General features: G+C 43.1%; 1 protein-coding gene across 1 annotated transcript in view; it reads left to right on the top strand.

Moving 5' to 3' along the window:
* Positions 1 to 1,936: 1,936 nt before the first annotated feature.
* The window catches only part of DCSTAMP (dendrocyte expressed seven transmembrane protein), a 20,610-nt gene continuing 2,376 nt past the window's right edge, over positions 1,937 to 20,170 (top strand). Inside the window, exons 1-3 of the mRNA XM_004370817.3 lie at positions 1,937 to 1,989; positions 11,024 to 12,065; positions 18,690 to 18,998. Coding sequence (XP_004370874.2) covers positions 11,037 to 12,065; positions 18,690 to 18,998 — 1,338 coding nt within the window. The 5' untranslated portion in view covers positions 1,937 to 1,989; positions 11,024 to 11,036. The remainder of the gene's footprint in view (positions 1,990 to 11,023; positions 12,066 to 18,689; positions 18,999 to 20,170) is intronic.

Raw genomic sequence — 20,170 nt, 5'->3', positions numbered from 1 at the left:
GAACATCCCAGGCCCTCTTGACCCAACTCCCACCTCCCACCACCCACCCCACTGAAACCTCAGCTGACCCTGCACCTCCCTGAATATGGCATGCTACTTCTTGCTTCTGGACCTTTGTACCTCTGTCCTATCTGCTTGAAATTCCCTCCTGCTGCTTCAGTGTGTTTAAATTGTTCTCATTCCTTAAGGCCTGGCTTAAGCACTACCAACTCTATAAAGCATTCCCTGAAACCACTATTTGAAATGCTCCTTCCCTGCCCAGGCAATTCTACACTATTTCTCTTTGTACATATAGTATATTTACCTGTCTCACCTATAATAAATTGTGAGCTCCTTAAAAATCAGGAATTGATTTTTATTAAGTTGTACGTCCTCTAGTACCTAAAATAATTGCAGTAGATTCTCAGTAAATGTCTGTTGGTTTGAATATAATTGAATTGAATTGAACGATACTTTCCAAACTCCAGAGGAGGAGGGCAAACATGCTTTTCTATATGTTTGAATCTGTTTACGTCATTAAAAGTACTGGATTTTATGTCTGCAAAATAGATAAAACCTTTTGGGGAAGAAGAGAATTAGACTCTCTCAAAAAACTAATTATAAAATATCACTACATAATGTCTTGCTATGTATCTGTATAATATCTCAATGTATTGGGTTTTTTTTTGAAAATTTGTCAAAATTGCAAATTTACAGGAGTAATATAGCTTTAAAAATATCACTTGATATCTTCTTAAATTTCCATTAACCTTCATTCAATCATTAAACCAAAATTGTTGTCAGTAACATTTAAAATGATACCTTTCCCAGGGATATTTGCATTTCTGCAGGAATCCATGAATTCGAAGGTAAGATCTCTCTTGCATTTATATTATGAGCCTCAGCCAAAAGGTAAAGAACAATTCTATAGAAGGAGTTTTGAAGTTTTCAGTTTGCTGAAACCATACCAGCTCATCCTCCTGACTTGGAAAATTCCATGCAAGGTTGAAAGGCATGTCACAGAATATTAGACCTATCTTGGGTCATCAAGCAGAGGTAACTCCTTCATGTAATCTGCCTGTTCAACTGTGAATGAAAGGTGGGTGTAGTGAATGTTCCATTTCCCTGTTAGTGGAGGTAGAGAGTATGAGAGTGAGGGTAAAAAAAGAAAGAGGGAGATAGACTGTCTCTCTAATTACCTAGTGCTGTTGTAACACAAATACTACTAGTGGGTGTCTTTCAAAGTCAGAATTTATTTTCTCACAGTTCTGGAGGCTAAAAATCCAAATCAGGGTCTCGGCCATGTCAATTCCTTCCTTGTTGGTAGTCCCAGGAATTCCTTGGATCTTTGGCATTCCTTGGCTGGTAGACAATCCTCACATAACATCTGTCTTCCACCATGTGTGTCTGTGTGTCTATTCTGTTCTTTTTATAACTCAGTAGTGATTAGGTCTCTAGCAATGATTGTCAGGATGGTACAGGACAGGGTAGTGTTTCATTCTGTTGTACTTGGGTTGCTATGAGGAAGAACTGACTCGGTGGTACCTAACAACAACAGTTATTAAGTCTAGGACTCAGCCTACACTGGTATGATCTCGTTGACGTAACAAAAGAAAATCCTATTTCCCAACAGAATCACATCCAGGGGTACAAGGGCCAGGAATTCAACACTTATTTTGGGGGGACATAATTCAATCCATAACAGAGACCATCCATGTTTTCATAACTCACTCCCTTCTGTTTGAAAATATCTTATTTCTGTATTTTCTAGGATTGATTTCTGGAGCTTATTCTGAGGAAAATGCTACAAAGAATTACATAGCTCCTTTGCATGAGTTATACCCTTTGTCAGTATTAAATGGCTTAGTCACTCCTAGGGGAAGTAAAGAGATTGATTCATGGTGATGTGACCCTCTTGCCACTTGTGGTTCCTTTTTCCCTGTTCTATATCAAGACTTGCAGCCCTGGGAAGGGGCATTTTTGCATCCGAAGAAGAACCTGAGACAACCTGTAAGTAAACTTTCAAAATAATCTCCTTTCTGGAATTGCTTTTTCAAAAAGTCAGGTATTAGTAAATTGCAATAGGCAATGAGACTAGAACACCCTCCCCTTTATTCTCAATAGTCTACCTTTTCACAAACATACCAGAAAGAAAGTATTTTTTAACATCAGCCTGAGGTATGTGAATACTCTCATCTCAGGGAAAATGGCTGCATGAATTAATAGAGCAGCTTGTGTAAACTTGCGTATTCCCCAGCTTTTGAAGAATTAATCCCTGCAGCCAGGCCTCCTGGCAGTGGTGAGGCAGGGGCTCGCTCTCAGCCCCCTGAAGAAGGGCGACGGTGCCTCGCTAACAATGTGGCTTCCGTAGCTTCACGGCACGCAGTGATGGACTGAAATGTTCCACAAATGCTATTCTGTTTACCCGGTAGCTCTCATTAATCTTTCCTTTCTTGTGTGAAGGCTGCTTTCACAAAGTAAGGCATTTGCTGGCTTTCCCAAGGCAAAAACGATTAGAACAAAGTTATGAGAAATCATTCTACCTCAGACAGAGGCCTCTGCTCCTACTTGAGCTATTTTGGCAGTCTGAGAGAACAGTATGTACCCACCAAAGGATAAGTTTGCTAGTTTTTGGGAAAAAAAAAAAAAAGACAGAGAGAAAGGAAAAAAAAAAAAACAACATGAAAAGAAAATCCTCTGTTCTTTTTTTGTCCCACTTTACAGGTGCAGGGTTTTGATATTCTGACTCAGAAAATCCAACGCCAAAAACCAGCTTTCCTGTTCTTCTTCACCTTTTGTTTTTAATAATTGGACTAGCAGGGGCCTTAGAACCATCAAGCCTGAGGGAGCTGAGGTCCCGAGAGGTGAACTGACTTACGTAAGGTCACCCAGCCCGTTTGGGGGAGAGGCAGGCTACACCACCGCCTCTGCACGCCCAGAGTTCCTTTTCCTAACCCAGTGTACACGTGTTTGAATTTCCTTTGAAACAAGATTCAAATCAAGTCGCAACGACAGTGAGAGAGGCTGATGGGCTCAGGCTAGGTTCCCACTGGGGATTTTCAGAGCAGGTTGGAGAACCGAATAGAGGGAGCAGGGACGGATTACTTAATAAGCAAGGTACGCGGGGCTTACTTGGGCTTACGCACCAATATGCAGTGCAAAGTTTCCCAAGGGTTTCACCACATAATGTGAAATTGTGCACTACAGATTAGTAAGTAAGTGCAATTAAGCTTGTGTGTACCTTGCTTACTGTAATCCAGTGCCTACAGTGCTTACTGCTTAACCCACCCCTGAGAGGGGGTGTGGGTTTGGGTTTATGTTTCCCCAGGGTGTCTACAGACTGTAGATGAGCTTGTTGAGTGCAAGCCATTGGCTTCTGCAGGGAGAGCAAGGTCAGAATGACTGGTCTCACTTAATGAGATTGCAGGATGTCAGACAAGGTGAGAGTCAGACAAGGCAAAGAAGAGAGCCACAGAAATGAGATCATCCTCTCCAGGTAGTTCCCCCAAAGGGGGAAAAACAATTGCCCTCACAGTGGCCCCATGAATGAGTAGAACTGCTCCATAGGGTTTTCTTGCCTGTAAAGTTAATGGAAGCAGATTGCCAGGCTTTTCTTCCATGGCTCTGCTGTTGGGTTTGAATCTTTAAGTTAGTAGAAAAGCGCAAACAGTTTGTGCCACCCAGGCACCTTGAAGGAAATAAGAAAACACAGATACTTCTGGGGATAATGTTGGTGTGAGACAACAGGCAGTGGGCCTCTGGTGGCTGGAGAATCTGTGCCCCAGGCTGAGTTTCAGGAACAGCTGAATTTCTTCACGGCTGAATACATATAGGCCCGGTATTGCCAGGTTTTCTGATATATTTTGAAAGAAGCCAGAAATCTAGATTTTTGGGGGTGACATCTGATTTTTAAAAGGGTTGGCTGGCTGATTTCGGCCATAGTTGTCAGCTTTTGACCCTCCGTCTTGGTTGAGCCTCACATCATCCTTCCTCTTCCCTTGGTTCTGCCTCCTTTCTCACTTTATCCTTCCTTTTCTGCACACCTCAAAATTATCTTTCCCTCTTTTATTCCCTGGGATACTTTAGAATCGTGCGGTAAACCAGTTCCCAGTCTCATGCACAGGGTTTTTCTCCATGCCTTGGGAATATTTATTTTTGCCCAAAGAGCTCTAACTGGATTGAGCCCTTCCTCCCATTTCCCATCTTTCTCCAAGCAGCCTCTAAAAGGCTGACCTGATCCCTTTAACCTGCAATTTCTCTTTATTTTGCCTCCATTACCAATGATGTCTATTGCTTGCCTCATCATCCTTGTCTGCCCAGGACAGAGTGCCCGTTTCTTGCTTTTACCAACAGCAATATCCCAGAGTAATGACCACTTTCCCATCTCTCCTCTTAAACCATGGTTTGTACCACTTCCTGGGCAGAGAAGACTTAGCTGGAGTTCACAGAAGAGTGTCACTGAGGGCCCGTCTCTCCTCCACTTTTGTGTGGCTGTGTGAGAGGGGAGAAGGAAAGGATTGGGTGGTGATGGGGAGCCCCTGGTTCAAGCTGAGAGCCAAGCTGAACCACACAGTCTGTGTATCCAGCCTGAGCCCACACTTATCTGCTTCCACACAGAGCTGAGCTGTTGCCATGGGAAACAAGTGGCCAGACTTCTCCATCAACCCAATACGTGCTAGCAAACACTGGCTCTGAGATGCAAACTCAGTGGCCACCACTGTCTTTCCTGGAGGGTATTAAATGTCAGTGGCAGCAGCAAGAGCCCTGGCATGGTGGGCATGGGCTCCCAGTCCCCACTCATCCACCCCCAGATCCCTGTTTGGCCAGCTGTTTGGAGAGTCAAGGAGACCAGACTTCTTAGGCATTGTCCTCAAGACAGATCATCTCTCAAGGTGCAGAACAACACATGTCCTTGCTTCAGATACAAGGCTCAGTCACCAGCCACAACAAATGGACCATGAAATGATAATTGTTGTTGTTAGGTAGTATCCAGTCAATTCTGACTCATAGCGACTACATGTGACAGAGTAGAACTGCCCCATAGGGTTTTCTTTTTTTTTAAGGTCTCATTTTTATTGTTGTAGTTTAAGTGAAAGTTTACAATTCAAGTTAGTCTTTCATACAAAAATTTATACATACATTGCTACGTGACCCTAATTGCTCTCCCTATGCTGTGAGAGCACACTCTTCCTTTCCATCCCCCATAGAGTTTTCTTGGCTGTAATCTTTACTGATGCAGATCACCAGGTCTTTCTCCCATGGAGCTGCTGGGTGGATTCAAACTGCCAACCTTTCAGTTAGCAGCTGAGCACTTAACCATTATACCACCAGGGCTCCTTGAAACAATAATTAGAGTTTCCAAAAGAAAAGATCTTTCTAGAATGGAAGATACTGAAAATGTACCTCACCAATGTTCATCTAAAAATATAGAGACAATAGTGCAAGCTTCCTATGAGGATTAGAAACAATGTATTTAAGATGCTATAATAGTGGCCAGGCATTTGGTAACAACTTGGTAACTAACATCTATTATTATTATTACTACTACTATTTCCTTAAGTCTTAGACTGAGGCACAGGCTATAGTGGATCCACTTTTCTAATTATGTATTTGGTGGTGCCTGAAGGCAAAATGAGTATGTGAGAAATTTTGACTCCCTTACCCAGGAATCCTGGTGAGGATTTTAAGACGGGGTTGATGAAAAGTCGGAGAAGAGATGCTGATTTAATGAAAAATACGCCACTGAGTGTTGGAAAACTGTGGTCTCACTCTAAGCTTTGCCTCCAATGCCCAGGCTGACGTGGGTGAGTCCCTTAGCCTCTTGGGATTTTAGTTTCTACATCTATAAAAGTCAGCCAGGTAAGCATGAATCATCTGGAGCTGTGCTATCCAATGCATAGCCACCATCCACAAAATAAAAAATTCTAATTCCTCAGTGTCACTAGTCCTATTGCAAGTGCTTAATAGACACATATGGCTAGTGGCTACTGTGATGGACAACGCAGATATAGAACATTTCCAGCATCACAGAAAGTTCTATTGAACAGCATAGAGTTCTAGAAATTTACTGCCCAATGTCTGGTCCTCAGATCAGCAGCATCATTACCACATGGAAAGTTGATAGGAATGCAAAATCTCAGGTGCCACCCAAGACCTTCTGAATCAAAACCTGTATTTTAACAAGATTCCTCCAGTGATTACATAGTAAAGTTTAAGAAGCTTTGATATGTAAAATTCCTTCCAGCTCTAAAAATAAAATAGAAAAGTCTGGGTATCTGCTTGGCAAAGTCTTTGAGAAAGAAACAAGTAACAAGCTTGACTAAGTCCTGATTCACTTACTTATTTGCCTGAAAGGAAAGAATTGAGGATATCTGAAGAAAGAACATCAGAATGGCTGAGCCTCCATAGAAGCCCGTAGAAAGAAATCAGCCGATGTCTAAAGGAAAAGTGTATAGCATCACTGTGCTGGGAAGGTGACACATTCCAGTTATCTCTAAGCCTCCCATCAACTTGGGACATTCGATCTTTGCCTAAAGCTCTTTAGAGAAGGAAGTCCTCAATTTTGTGTGACAGCAAAGAAAGAACAAGAAGAAATAGGTTGTATTTGCTGTAAACCTATTTTCAAGGAGTCTTAAGGTGCTTACTGAAGTTCCCTTCATTAAACCTCACCAGGAAAGAACTGAGGCAGGTCTTATATTCAAAAAGGGAAAATGAACAGGGACTGGGAAAGAAATCAAGACCACACGCATCAAGATCACATTCAGCAATGATAGGAAGAGCAGATTAGAGACCAGCCTCTGGGCTCATGGTCCAATTCCAAACCTCTGTTCTGTGGCTTGAGCTGTAAAACAGAAGAGAATGCGTTCTGTCCTCTCTCTGCAGAAACTTTTGGTGTCCTTTGGTGACGTGCTGTTTTCGGCACAAAAACAAGGAGGGTGATGTTAGAGTTGTTGCTGGTTAAGAAAACCTGTGCCTGTTACAGGACAAAATTGCAGTCATGTATCTTATTTAATTGATACTAGATTTTATTGCAGGATGTTAAAATTTTAATGTGTACATAAATCTGTTTCATACTTCCAGCGAAACGTCTGTGTTAAGAACACACTGTACAAGGATAAAGGCAAGAGAAGGGAAAAACAAATCCAGAATATACATTATTAATTTTTCAGAAAGCAAGCAGAATGGTGCCTCTTAAGGGAAATTAGAAAAAAATAAAACAGCTGGGATTTCTGGTTTAGAAAAAAACCCTGCTGATTTGAGACATACCCTTAAAGGATCAACTATTTTGATGCAGGGGAAAAAAATCAGATAGCAGAAATGGATTTGTGATATGTAAAAAAGAAACCCAGAACAAACTCATTGCCATCAAGTCGATTTTTACTCATAGCGACCCGATAAGATAGAGTAGAACTACCCAATAGGGTTTGCAAGAAGCAGCTGGTAGATTCAAACTGCTGACCTTTTTGGTTAGCAGCTGAATGCTTAACCACTGCATTGCTAGGGCTCCTGTGATATGCAGGTCACCTCTTAAATGGTCACGAAAGGAAAGTGTGATGTGTTTCCAGGAGAGACAAACATAGTGGACTAGAGGTCTGTCACATAACCCAGAGTCATGGAATTGGGCACAGCGCAGGGGAGAGAGAGCTGAACCAGGGGTCAGGGGGGCCTGTTCTGAATCTCTGCTGTGCCACCTACTCTCTGTGTTAATCTCTGACAAATTTCAATAAGTGCTCTGAGTCTGAGTTGCCACGTGTGTAAAATGCAAAGTTCATTAGTCTCTGCAGGTTTCGGGGAAGATGCAGAGAGATGCTTTATGTAAAGTAACTAGAATATAATAGGCAGTTAGTATCTATTTTTGTTAGTTGCCCTAGAGTGGATTCCGACTCATGGCATGGCGACCCCATGTGTTGCAGAGTAGAACTGCTCCATAGGGTTTTCAAGGCTGTGACCTTTTGGAAGCAGATCACCAGGCCTGTCTTACAAGAGTAGTTGAGCACTTAACCATTTACCCCACCCAGGGATTCCATAATACCTATTAGCATATCAGTTAGTCAAATGATGTTTTGGTAATCGAATCCAAAGCAATGGCACGGACCACTAGTGGGGACATGTCTGAGAGTAGAAGTGGCCCCTGGTGACCTGCTCCAGTGCTGGGCATCATGCCCACTGCCCACATGCACACCATCAACCCCTCTAGCGCTCCTGCTGGAGCAATAATCGGGTCCGAGTTGGGTTAGCAATTCTGGGGAAGGTCCCTGAGCATAGGGACCCATTGATAATGGTTGTCTCTGTCTTCCCTGGGGTCACAGTGAAGTGAGGGTGCAGTCCGTGCCCATGAGCACACCCAACCTTCACATCAACCACTAATTCTGAAAGGAAGCCAGCTGGCAGGAAAAGAAATTCAAGTCCTTTTGTTGGTCCTCAAACTCAGTGAAAAAGAGGAAGACCTGCAATGAGATGGATTGACACAGTGGCCACAGCAATGTGCTTAAACATGACAATGATTGTGAGGGTGGTGCAGGACCTGGTAGTGTGTTGTTCTGTTGTACATGGGGTTGCTATGAGTCGGAACCGACTTGTCGGCACCTGGCAGCAACACAACACTCCAATGGGGCTGAATGGGCCATTCTAACTCCCTTTCTTTGGATAGAGTAGGAATACTCTTGAATCTCTGTGGAGGAAGGTCCCACATGGTAACAACCCTTCTTTGGACTCAGGCTCTCCCCATTTCTCTTTTCTGTGCTGAGCAGTTCCACTCAGATTACTGTGGCAGGAGCTGTAAATCCTCGATATTATTTCTGGAGAAGCTTACACACATTTATTCCTAACCTGCCTATTTCCCCATCTCATTTCTGCCCTTCATTAGCCTTGTTCAGCCTGAACACAGAAAGAGAATAATTCCTCACCTCTGGTTGTTCAGTTCATGCCCTCTGGCCAACGCTTACACCACCAGTGTGATTCACTGGTTCTAACAGTATGAATACAATCTGTTGCTGTCAAGTAAATTCCAACTCGTAGCAACCCTATAAGACAGAATAGAACTGCCCCGTAGGGGTTCCAAGGCTGGCATCTTTACAGAAACAGACTGCCACATCTTTAACCTTTCAGTTAGCAGCTGAGGGCTTACCTACTACTCCACGAGAATTCTATATGAATATAGGCCCATCATATTTGATGTCAGAAGGGATTTATTTGAGAGTGTTTAAAAATTGATCAACGCCCTTATCAAAATCCCATACATATGGTATGATTCTCATTAGATATTTTCATGTCAATCAAGACAGAATAATCTCGAATTTATTTTATATCACTCCAAATGACCCCAAGACTCTCTGAGTGCATCACATACCTAAACCTATGACTGACAGGGCATGCAGGCAGCAGCCCCATTACACCTCCATCTTAATTATTCTACATCTGGGGAAAAAGAAAAGATGACTAACTCTGTGACAAAATATTCTTATTTTCCTTGTAAGATTTTCAGGAAGGAACTGCACTTGGAGGGTAGTGGCAAGGGAATGAAGAAGCAATGACTACACAAAGTTTATTAGTGGTTATCAGGGGCAGGAGGAAGACGGAAAGGACGAGTCATTGTTTGGGAAACATTGAGCATCTGTATATAGAGGTGGGAAACTTGGCAAAGAATACTGGTAATGATTGCACAGCATGATTAATGTAATTAGTGTTACTGAAATATACATGTAAAAAAATGTTGAATTGGCAAATGTATTATACATATTTTTTAGAACAATCAAAAGAAAAAAAAGCACTGGTTACAAAGCAGAGATTAAATGGCCTCAGTCCAATTCCACATTTAGGTTTGGATGCCCTTGATATGCTTTCTGGTCTACAAAGTCAGAACACAAGGAAATAGGTGGCTATCAGAGTGTGATCCTACATAATGCGGTTTATTGAAATTTCAGCCTGACCATCAGTCTAGGGTGTATTTCAACTATTAAGACCCATGATGTACTATTATTGCCTTTGTCAATGCACAATTAATGCCTAACAAACCTCCACTAAACTCAGTGGCTTAAAAAAGTAAGTATTTATTATTACTCATGTATTTGCAATCAGCTGGTGGATTGGCTGGGGCCTGGCTGGTCTAGGATGGCCTCTCTCACAAGTCTGGCAGTTGGCTGGCTGTTGGCTGAGTTAATAGAGTTGACTGGTCATATGACTGTCATCATCTAACAGTCTTAACTCTGTGTAGTAGATGGAATAATATCCACCCAAAGATGTCTATGTCCTAATCCTTGGAACCTGTGAATATGTTAATTTACATGGTAAGAGGGACTTTGCAGATATGATTTAAATTACGGATACTGAGATGGCGAGATTATCCTGAATTATCCGAGTAACCCCGATGTAATCACAAGGGCCCTTATAAGAGGGAGGCAGGAGGATCAGAGTCATAGAGAGATGTAACGATGAAAGTAGAGGTCAGATAGGAGAGAAGATGCTAAGTTGTTTTCTTTGGAGAAGGAAGGGGGCCATGAGCCAAGGAATGTATGCAGCCTCTAGAAGCTGGAAAAGGCAAGGTAATGGGTTCTTTCCCAGAGCCTCCAGAAGAACTGCAGCTCTGCAGATGTATTTTAGACTTCTGACTCCCAAAACGGTAAGAGAATAACATACGTGTTTCTTTGAGCCACCAAATTAGTGGTGACTTGTTGCAGCAGTACTTGGAAACTTATATATCCGAACTTCTTAGCATGGTAGTAGGGTTCCAAGAGAGCAAGCAGAAGCAAGTCATAAACTCAGGATTGGCACACACTGTCATTCTACCATATTCTATTGACAAAAGACATCACAAGACCAGACTATATTCAAGAGATGGAAAAATAAACCAGTTCTTGATGGAGTCTATTTCTCCATCCTCTTGTTGGGAGAAGCTGTAAAGTCACATTGCAAGGGGTGTGGATACAGGGATGGGTAAAGAATTTTGTGGACATGTGTTTGCAATTTGTCTACCAAAGTGCCATTAGCAAAATAGTAGAGGACTTTCAAAAGCAGCTTCTGACCTTGGTTTCTTTTTAATTTCCAGGGACACAGGGAGCATGAGTGTCTGGACCTTAGGCACCAATATCTTCCTAAGTCTTTGGAGGATCTATGTGTCTCCAAGGAGCCCTAGATGGACGGACTTCATTCAGCACTTGGGAGTTTGTTGTTTTGTTGCTTTCCTTTCAGCGATCTTCCTCTCTGTGGCCTTCTACTGGCTTTTGTCATCATTCGTGGTGTTCACCACCTCCTGGATTACCATGTGTGTCCTGCTCTATTGCTCCAAGCATGCACGATGCTTCACTCTTCTGTTTTTTCTCTCTTGCGGCCTACGTGAAGGCAGGAAGGCTTTAATTGCGGCAGGCACAGGGATAGTGATATTTGGGCACGTGGAAAATATTTTTCACAACTTTAAAGGTCTCCTAGACAGTATGACTTGCAACCTAAAGGCAAAGAGCTTTTCCATACATTATCCACTTTTGAAAAGATATGTTGAAGCCATTCAGTGGATTTATGGCCTTGCCCCTTCACTAAGTCTATTTGAAAACCTTGTTTCTTGGAAGCACACTCTGGTGGTCTTACTTTCCAGTCCCAGTGAAGCAGTGAAGGCGCAGCTAAACGACACCAGAGGCGAAGTTCTGAGTGTGGTGGACCCCATGATGACCACAGCAGAGGTGCTGTCTTCTCTCGGTCAGAGGTTGTTTACTATCACGGGGCTCTTATTGGTCTTACTCCGCACGGGCCTCTTCATGAAACGGTTTTTGGGGCCTCGTGGTTCAAAGTTTGAAAATATCTACATCACTAGACAATTTGTTCAGTTTGACGAAAGGGAGAGGCTCCAACAGAGGCCCTGTGTCCTCCCTCTGAGTAAGAAGGAACGGAAGACGTATGTTGTTGTCCCATCTTTCTGTCTGACTCCTAAGGAAAGGAAAAACCTGGGACTGTTTTTCCTCCCTATACTTACTCATCTCTACATCTGGGTGCTATTTGCAGCCATAGATTATGTGCTGTATCGGCTCATTTTCTCCTTGAGCAAACACTTCCAAAGCCTGCCAGAGCTTAAGGTTCACTTGAAACTGCACACAGAGGTAGGTGCCCATGGGGCATTTCTTGCAGTATATCATGGCTACTTGCTTGTCCATTTTTCAAAAGATCATGAACTTCCCAAGGCAGTTGTTGTTGGGTGCTGTCTAGTCTATTCTAATTCATAGCAACCCCAAGTGACAGAGGAGAACTGTCCCACAGAGTTTTCTTGGCTGTAATCTTTAAAGAAGCAGATTGCCAGGTATTTCTCCTACAGAGCCACTGAGTGGGTTCGAACCACCAACTTTTTGGTTAGCAGCCAAGTGCTTAATGGTTTTTGCCATCAGTGCTCCTTTCCCAAGACAGGGGCAGTGCCTTATTCACCTTTGAATCCCCAGCGCCTGGCACAGTACCTCGCACACAGAAGGAGCCCTAGAAGTGTAGGTGAAATGGAATTGAAGCTCTGAGGTTAGAGTATGATGCAGTTCTGAAAACCTCTGGTGGCTATATTAGTTTCCTGTTTCCTGTGGCTGCTGTAACAAACTATCACATACTGGGTAGCTTCCAACAACAACAATTTATTGTCCCACAGTTCGGGAGACCAGAAGTCCAAAATCAGTATCACTGGGCTGAAATCAAGTTGTTAGCATGGCCATCTTCTCTCTAGAAGCTCTAGAGGAGAATCCATTTCTTGATTCTTCCAGCTTCTCATAGCTGTGGGCATCCCTTGGCTTGTGGCTGCATCACTGCTATCTCTGTCTTCATATCACCTTCTCCTCTATGTAGGTAAAAATGTCCCTGTGCCTCCCTCTTATAAAGATACATGTGACTACATTTAGGGCCCACCTGGATAATCTAGGTTAATTTCCCCATCTCAAGATCCTTCATTTAATCATAGCTGCAAAGATCCTTTTACCAAATTAGGTGACACTTATAGGTTCCAGGGATTAGGACTTGATATCTTCGGGGGCCATTTTTCAGCCTCCTATAGTCACCAGACACTGAAATGTGGGGAGAGATGTCTCTGATGTTGAAAATGAAGTTGATTCGCCAGTAGAAGGATCTGGCATGAACCTGTTGTTGTTGTTGATCTCCTCAAGTCAATTCTGACTCACAGCGACCCTGTATGACAGAGTAGAACTGCCCCATAGGTTTTTCTTGGCTGTAATCTTTATAGGAGTAGATTCCCAGGTCTTTTTCCCACAGAGCTGCTCATGGGTTCATACAGCCAACCACTGGGTTAGCAGCCCAGCACTTAACCATTGCACCAACAGGGCTCCTGGCATGAACCTCTACCTCGCAGTCATCAAGTTGCTTCTGACTCATAGCAACCCTGGGAGGCCAGTATTTAGAGCCTGACTTCCTCTCAACTTCAGATTTGTTGTGTAGGTAGGCTTTGAGCCAGGCACCTTCTTTGAATGAGAACTTCTCTTCTATGCATCCTGACTCTTTATCAAACATGTCAGCATAGAGTTTAGGAGGATGATTGCTGAAAATGGCTCTTAAGTAACTAAATATACCAGCACTAGTACCAGGTAACAACCACTGGGAAAAAAAGGGTGTGGTGTGTGTGTGTGTGTATGTGTGTGTGAAACAGAGGGCTGAAGTGTTCCAGCCACACATCTCTTTTCAGTTTTAAAATGAGAGCCTCTACTTCTGCGAAAACGGACCCCAGCTACACTTTGGGTTGTTTTGGATAGCTTAAGTCAGTGGTTCTCAACCATTAGTGTGCATTAAGACTCTCCTGGGATAGATACAGAGACTCAGGCCTCAGTCAACAGACATTTTGTTTTAACCTGGGAGCATTTCTAAGAAGCACTCCATGGGATTCTAAAGTGGGTAGTCTGTAGACCACACTTTGAGAAACTCTGGCTAGGGCCCAAAAAGCAAGGCCCTTCTACCACAGTGGTCTGCAGCATTGAGTGCAGTGTCGTCACTGGGGAACTGAACATGCAAGCAAGCAAGAAGCAAACCCAGTGCTTCCTTCTGGCCCTCTAGACTTTCTCATTTAATTGGACTGGGGTGAGGCCTGGGCATTGGGGTTTGAAAAAAAACTCCCCAAGTAATTCTAATGAGCAGCCAAGATTGAGAACCAATGTTCTATACTCACCACCCAAAGAATGGAGCCAGGAGTTTAACCTTTAAATGCCATCAGGGGGATCTGTGAAAATCTTAATCAGCCAAGACAGCCTCGTCTCTGAGCTGATACCTCCTGTGTCTTGAGGAATCTGGCTTTCTTTCCTTTATCCTTCTTCTTGCTCCTTTCTGTGCCAACAGAGAAGCCTGTGGTTTTTCTGATCCCATCTTTTATCTTTTCTTTTCAATTTTTCCCTAGGCTTGTGGTGGACATTTCAGAGGATCTAGACAGTGTCAGATATTCGTCTTTCTTTTTTAACCCAGAGAATGTGAAGTTGAACCAGAAGGAGTGCGTGTGTGCGTGTGCGTGTGTGTGTGTGTGTGTGTGTGTGTGAGAGAGACAGGCATGCTGGGGTGGTGTGCACTAGAGCAGGCTCATGAAAATACAACAGTTGTTTCCATGTTTCTGATTGTCCCCTTTCTTTATCAGCTGCAATAGATTGTGCTGGGGGCTGGGGAAACCTTAGCGGGTAAGTTGCAGAAATGCGACCTGTAAACCCTCCTTTGAAACCCCAGCTTCCATTTCTATCTTTGTCTCCCATGGCCTGAATCCTCCTGCTGCATCCATACTTTTGCTCTCCCTTTCTTCTGCCTCAGCTGGTACAGTCCCCCGGATGCTGCGCCTCCCAAGGCTGGGCTTCCTCTCAGTGTTGATTATTCAGAACACTCTATTTCCCCTGAAGAATTCAGTTAATTACAAGACACCCTGTTGCTCTGGATATTTGGAGCAGGTTGGATAATGGAAGTAGTGCTCAAATGAAAGACAAACAAGAATTTCAAATATGCTGGATCTTGAGAGGTGGTTAGTACAAGCGTCCATCTCCCACTCCTCTCCCCCCATTCTCCTCCTGTATTCTTTCTTGTTGTCTCCTTTCATCTGTCCCTCCTTCTCTTTTTGCTTCTATCTCATTTATTTAAGGAGCCCTGGTGGTGCAATGGTTAAGCACTTGGCTGCTAACCGAAAAGTTGATGATTTGAAGCCACCCAGCGGCTCTACGGGAGAAAGACCTGGCAATCTGCTTCTGTAAAGATTATAGCCAAGAAAACCCTATAGGGTAGTTCTACTCTGTCACACAGGGTTCCTATGAGTCGAAATAAAGTCAATGGTACCTAGCAACAACAACTCATTTATTTATCTCTTAGCCAATACTCATGCCTGCTTTGAATTTATTCTGCTTTTGGAAGAGAGAGAGACGGAAAGCAAGTTGTCTTCTAAAAAAAACCCAGAAGCTTTCCAAAGACAATGCTCTAACAAATTCATTTTGGGACATTGCTGGGTGTTGGGAATGCAGAGATGGCTAGGCTGTGACAGTTGCCAGGAAGGGGCTCACATCCTGGAACAGGAGGCCACCTGTCCACACAGGTGACAGCAGGAGAGTGGGCGCTGGAGCAGATGTGAGTATGAGACTGCTGAGGAGCGCCTCTCAAGCTCACTCCTGCGGGAGCTGGGAGGCTGCGCGCCAGCAGCCAGCCCCATGTGACTGTGACTGGCGATGCCCTGCCCTTATCCCAGGATGCCCTTGGAGGCTCCTGGTCTTCTCCCTTCCTGCAGATTTGCAAAGGAGAAGTCTGGCGGGAAGAGAAACATCAGTTTTACCAATATTTCACTCTCATTTTCATATGATTTAAAATAAATATTTTAAAGAAGAAGGATGGAAAATAACCTGAGTTTTGGTAGCTGGATGGATGAGCACTGTAAGGAATCATAGCCATAGTTGCTACTTATCGAGCACCTAATATGTGCATGGTGTTTGGCTACATTAACTCTTCAGGCATCCACAAGGAGACAGGAGAGCATAGGGGTGAGCCAGTAGGCTGAGGAGTGTGACTGTGTGCTTCTTGTCCAGGTTCCAGAATTTCTAGGCAGGTGACTGTGGTGAATTATTTATCCTCTGAGAGGCTCAGATTACTTATCTGGAAAATAATAATAATAAGTATGCCTATCTCTGGAGAAAGAATTGGCGATCTGCTCCCGTGGTTCCCAAGGCTGTAATCTTTACGGAAGCAAGTGCGTTTGAACCGCTGACCTTTCAGTTAGCAGCCGAGCACTTAACCACAGCGCCACCAGGGTTCCTTTTTCCTATAAGATTACAGCCCAGAAAACCCAGTGGGGCAGTTCTACTCTGTCACGTGGGGTCTCTATGAGTCAAAATCGACTCGACGGCACCTAGCAACAACAGCAACGTGCCTACATAACTTGCTGGTATGAGGGTTAGATAAAGTACTTCATACAAAATGTTGAGGTTCGAAGAGGTTACATGAAATGCCCAAGATCATCCAGCTAAAAGAGTCAGAGCTGGGATCAAACCCAGGACTATCTGACATCAGAGTCTGATCTCCACCTTTATTAAACTCAATGCTGTCTTCGTAAATTGTTTACTTAAAAGTGGTAAACACATTTTAAGGCAGCTAAAAAACCAAACCTGTTGCCATGGAGTCAATTCCAACTCATAGTGACCCTACAGGACAGAGTAGAACTGCCCCATAGGGTTTCCAAGGCTGTAATCTTTACAGAAGCAGACTGCCACGTTTTTCTCCCATGGAGCAGCTGGTGGGTTCGAACTGCCAACCTTCCAGTTAGCAGTGGAGTGCTTAACCACTGAACCCACCAGTGCTCCTTTTTAAGACATCAAGGTACCATTTAGTATATTGCTCAACGTTTTGAAAGAGTTTAATTTGTCTTCCACTTTACCCTCAGCCAACCCTGTACAAAACTGTTGACTCAACCTTTATAAAACTCGGACTCCCAACTGCAAAATCTCCAGTTAGATTCCTAGACTAAGTAACTTCTCGGAATGAACACCCGCTGCTTTCTTATTGCAGGGTTTCTCATCACTGACTCAATCGATATGTCTACTTCTTCAGTAGTATTAAAAAGAGTGCATGCCTTCGCTCCGGGGACCTAAATCTATTTAATTGTGGGCGGACTGTCTTTTTAATAAAAGAAAAGGAGCAGCAACACAATGCTTTTCATTGCTTAGGCACGGCGCTGGGGGAAATAACAGATTTGCCTTGACATTTGCATAGAGGTCCCAGGTTTGGCGTTTTCAGATTCTTCACAGGCACTGGGTAGATCCAAGGTGCATGATGTTTTCTGGGTGTGGTTGAGTTCTTTTCGAGAAGTTATTTACCTCTTCCTGGCCCCAGGGCTCTGAGGCACCAGGGTGATAATAACTTCCTAAGTACGCCAGTTCTGTGAGGTTAATGCTCCATCCCCAAAGTGCTTAATTTACACTGGGAGTAGTTTATTCATGGGCAGGATCTGGTCCATTAATTCCTGTTTTACCAAATTAGAAAACAAATCCAGCGAGAGATTAAATGACTTTTCCAGGTCAGGGGAGAGAAAGAGCTGAATCAACACACACTTCTGTTGCTGGTGGCTTGTTGGGTGGCTCGATGTCATCTTTTGCCCTCTGTGTCAGTTCTGCTGAGGGCAACTGGCTCGTCCTCTTGCCTTCAAACAGGAAGGAATGCACCCCTCTTGAGCAACCAAGAGTCAAGAGAAAATGTCGTATTTTGAAGACCTCCCCCTCCTTCAGTAAAGTATGCTCTAGGGTCAACATGTCAACCTGGAAAGGGGGAAAATAAAAATTATATCCCTGTAGTGGTTAAGACTATGGCTGCTAACCAAAAGGTCAGCAGTTCGAATCCACCAGCCGCTCCTGGGAAACCCTATGGGGCAGTTCTACTCTGTCCTGTAGGGTTGCTATGAGTCAGAATCAACTGGACAGCAATGAGTTTAAGTGCTAGAAAAGGAGCCCTGGTGAAGCAAACTGTTAAGCACTTGGTGCTAACTGGAATGTTGGCAGTTTGAACACACAGTGACTCCACTGAGAATAGACCTGGTAATCTGCTTTCATAAAGATTACAGCCAAGAAAACCCCTATAGGCTGTTCTACTTTATTGCATAGGGTCACTATGAGTTGGAAGCAATTCAACAGCACACAACAACAAGTCCTAGAAGGTTGGCTTAGAACATATTTTAGTGCCTCAAAATCTTTGTAACCTTGTGGCCTGCTGAAAGGGCGTCTGTCCAGAGTGAACGATATGACTGGGTCTTAACGAGCTATGTTCCAAGACAATCTTCTCCTCAAGTTGAGCTAAGATCATCTTCCATTAGCCCCATGTGCCTTAAAGCGTAGAAATAGGTGTTCCATGAAAATCGGCTATGTGATCAAATTTGTTAGGAAACTCCCTGGCTAAAATTAACCAGATTTCTCTGCTGCAGGACTTCTCAGAGACTTCAATAGTCTAATATACATCATTGCTGCACAGGAAGGATAGAGTAGAGTAGACAAATTTATTTGATACCCTTCTCTTAAGGGAATCTGTATTTCTACAAACTCATTTTGGAAAACATTGCAATAGTTACAAATACTCATCCCTTCTCCTTGGCTCTAATTATAAACACACAAAATAAGCTGGTCTAGCTCTGTAGCCAAAGCTCCTGCATATTTCAGGATAAATGTTATGAATTGCAGTACAGTACTGAGAAAGACAGGAATTGGGTTTTAAATGGCATGTATCTTGATTTCTTTATTCTTTTGTTTTAGGAGCAAGGACCCCAAAGCGTTATCAACGATTCTTCCTTTTATATATCTCTGTTTGAATCCAGTTGCATCCCTAAACCAAAGCTCCTTCTGTCTAAGACTTGGGTTCCTCTCATTATTATTCTTGTGATACTGGTTGTGCTGGGACTGTTGTCTTCCACCCTGATGCAACTTAAAATCCTGGTGTCAACATCCTTCTACCCAAGTGTGGAGAGGGAACGCATCCAATATCTACATGCAAAGCTACTGAAGAAAAGATCAGAGCAGCTACCAGGAGAAGTCAAAAAGAAAATGAGTCTGTATCTAACAAAGGTAAGGCCAAGGCAGGGGTATACCCTCTAATCAAGGCAATTTTGACTTTGAAGGACAAATGGAAAGGGGATTTCAAAGCACTCTCTAGTCTCACATCAGGGCTTATATCCCCAGCAATAGATGGAACACTGAGAGGAAAATTAACAGATGTAATGTCTAAGCTTTGTGAATTGAAGGTTTGTCCAGAGGATCCTACAAGATATCCTTCAAAATATTGGTTTCAAGTAAGTGTGTTCAGTCACATTGTAGAGAAGCTACTAGGAAGGCCCTCAGTATTGACTATTAAAGGGAAACACCCAATAATACTGCCTTCCCAGGTCAAGGATAAAGAAATAACGGAGAGGAAGACAATATTACAGCTTGGTAAACTCTAAATAATTTGTTCATTCTCCAGTGTTAAAATAAAAGTGTGTGTATACGCACACACACATTATGTATTATATATATGTTTAAAAGGTAACATCATGACTCTTACAGAAACACATGTCAAATATTTTATATAACTTATTAATTAATGTATAACAGTAGTAAATTAAAATTAATTTAAAGAATTCAAAACACACACACACAGGCCATCAAGAATGTTAAAATGAATTTGCTTAAAAGATGCAAAACTGGCCTCCTCCTCAGGGGCAAATGGGCATTTAGTCAATTGCACGGTACAGAGCAAAATTCATTTGCATGTCCATGGATGAGAATCATTTGCATTCTTGCTATCAGTTATCTACAATTTACAGAATTGGAAAATAAATCAAAGACAATGAAAGACCTAAGTAGCCCAGAAGAATAAGGTAGACAATGGCCATCTAAGATACTCCACTGGTCTCACCCCTTTGGGAGCAAGAGAGAATGAAGAAAACAAGATACAAGGGAAAGATTAGTCCAAAGGACTAGTGGACCACAGCTACCATGGCCTCCACCAGACTGAGTCCAGTACAACTAGATGGTGCCTGGCTATAACCACTGACTGCTCTGACAGGGATCACAATAGAGGGTCCCGGATAGAGCTGGAGAAAAATGTAGAACAAAATTCTAACTCACAAAAAAAGACCAGACTTACTGGCCTGACAGAGGTTGGAGAAACCGTGAGAGTATGGCCCCCAGACACCCTTTTAGCTCAGTAATGAAGTCACTCCTGAGGTTCACCCTTCAGCCAAAGATTGAACAGGCTC

This window comes from Trichechus manatus, unplaced genomic scaffold (genome assembly GCF_000243295.1).
Source record: "Trichechus manatus latirostris isolate Lorelei unplaced genomic scaffold, TriManLat1.0 scaffold00009, whole genome shotgun sequence".
Taxonomy (NCBI): Eukaryota; Metazoa; Chordata; class Mammalia; order Sirenia; family Trichechidae; genus Trichechus; species Trichechus manatus.
The sequence above is the reverse complement of the archived record's forward strand: the minus strand, read 5'-3'. Positions and strand labels throughout refer to the sequence as shown.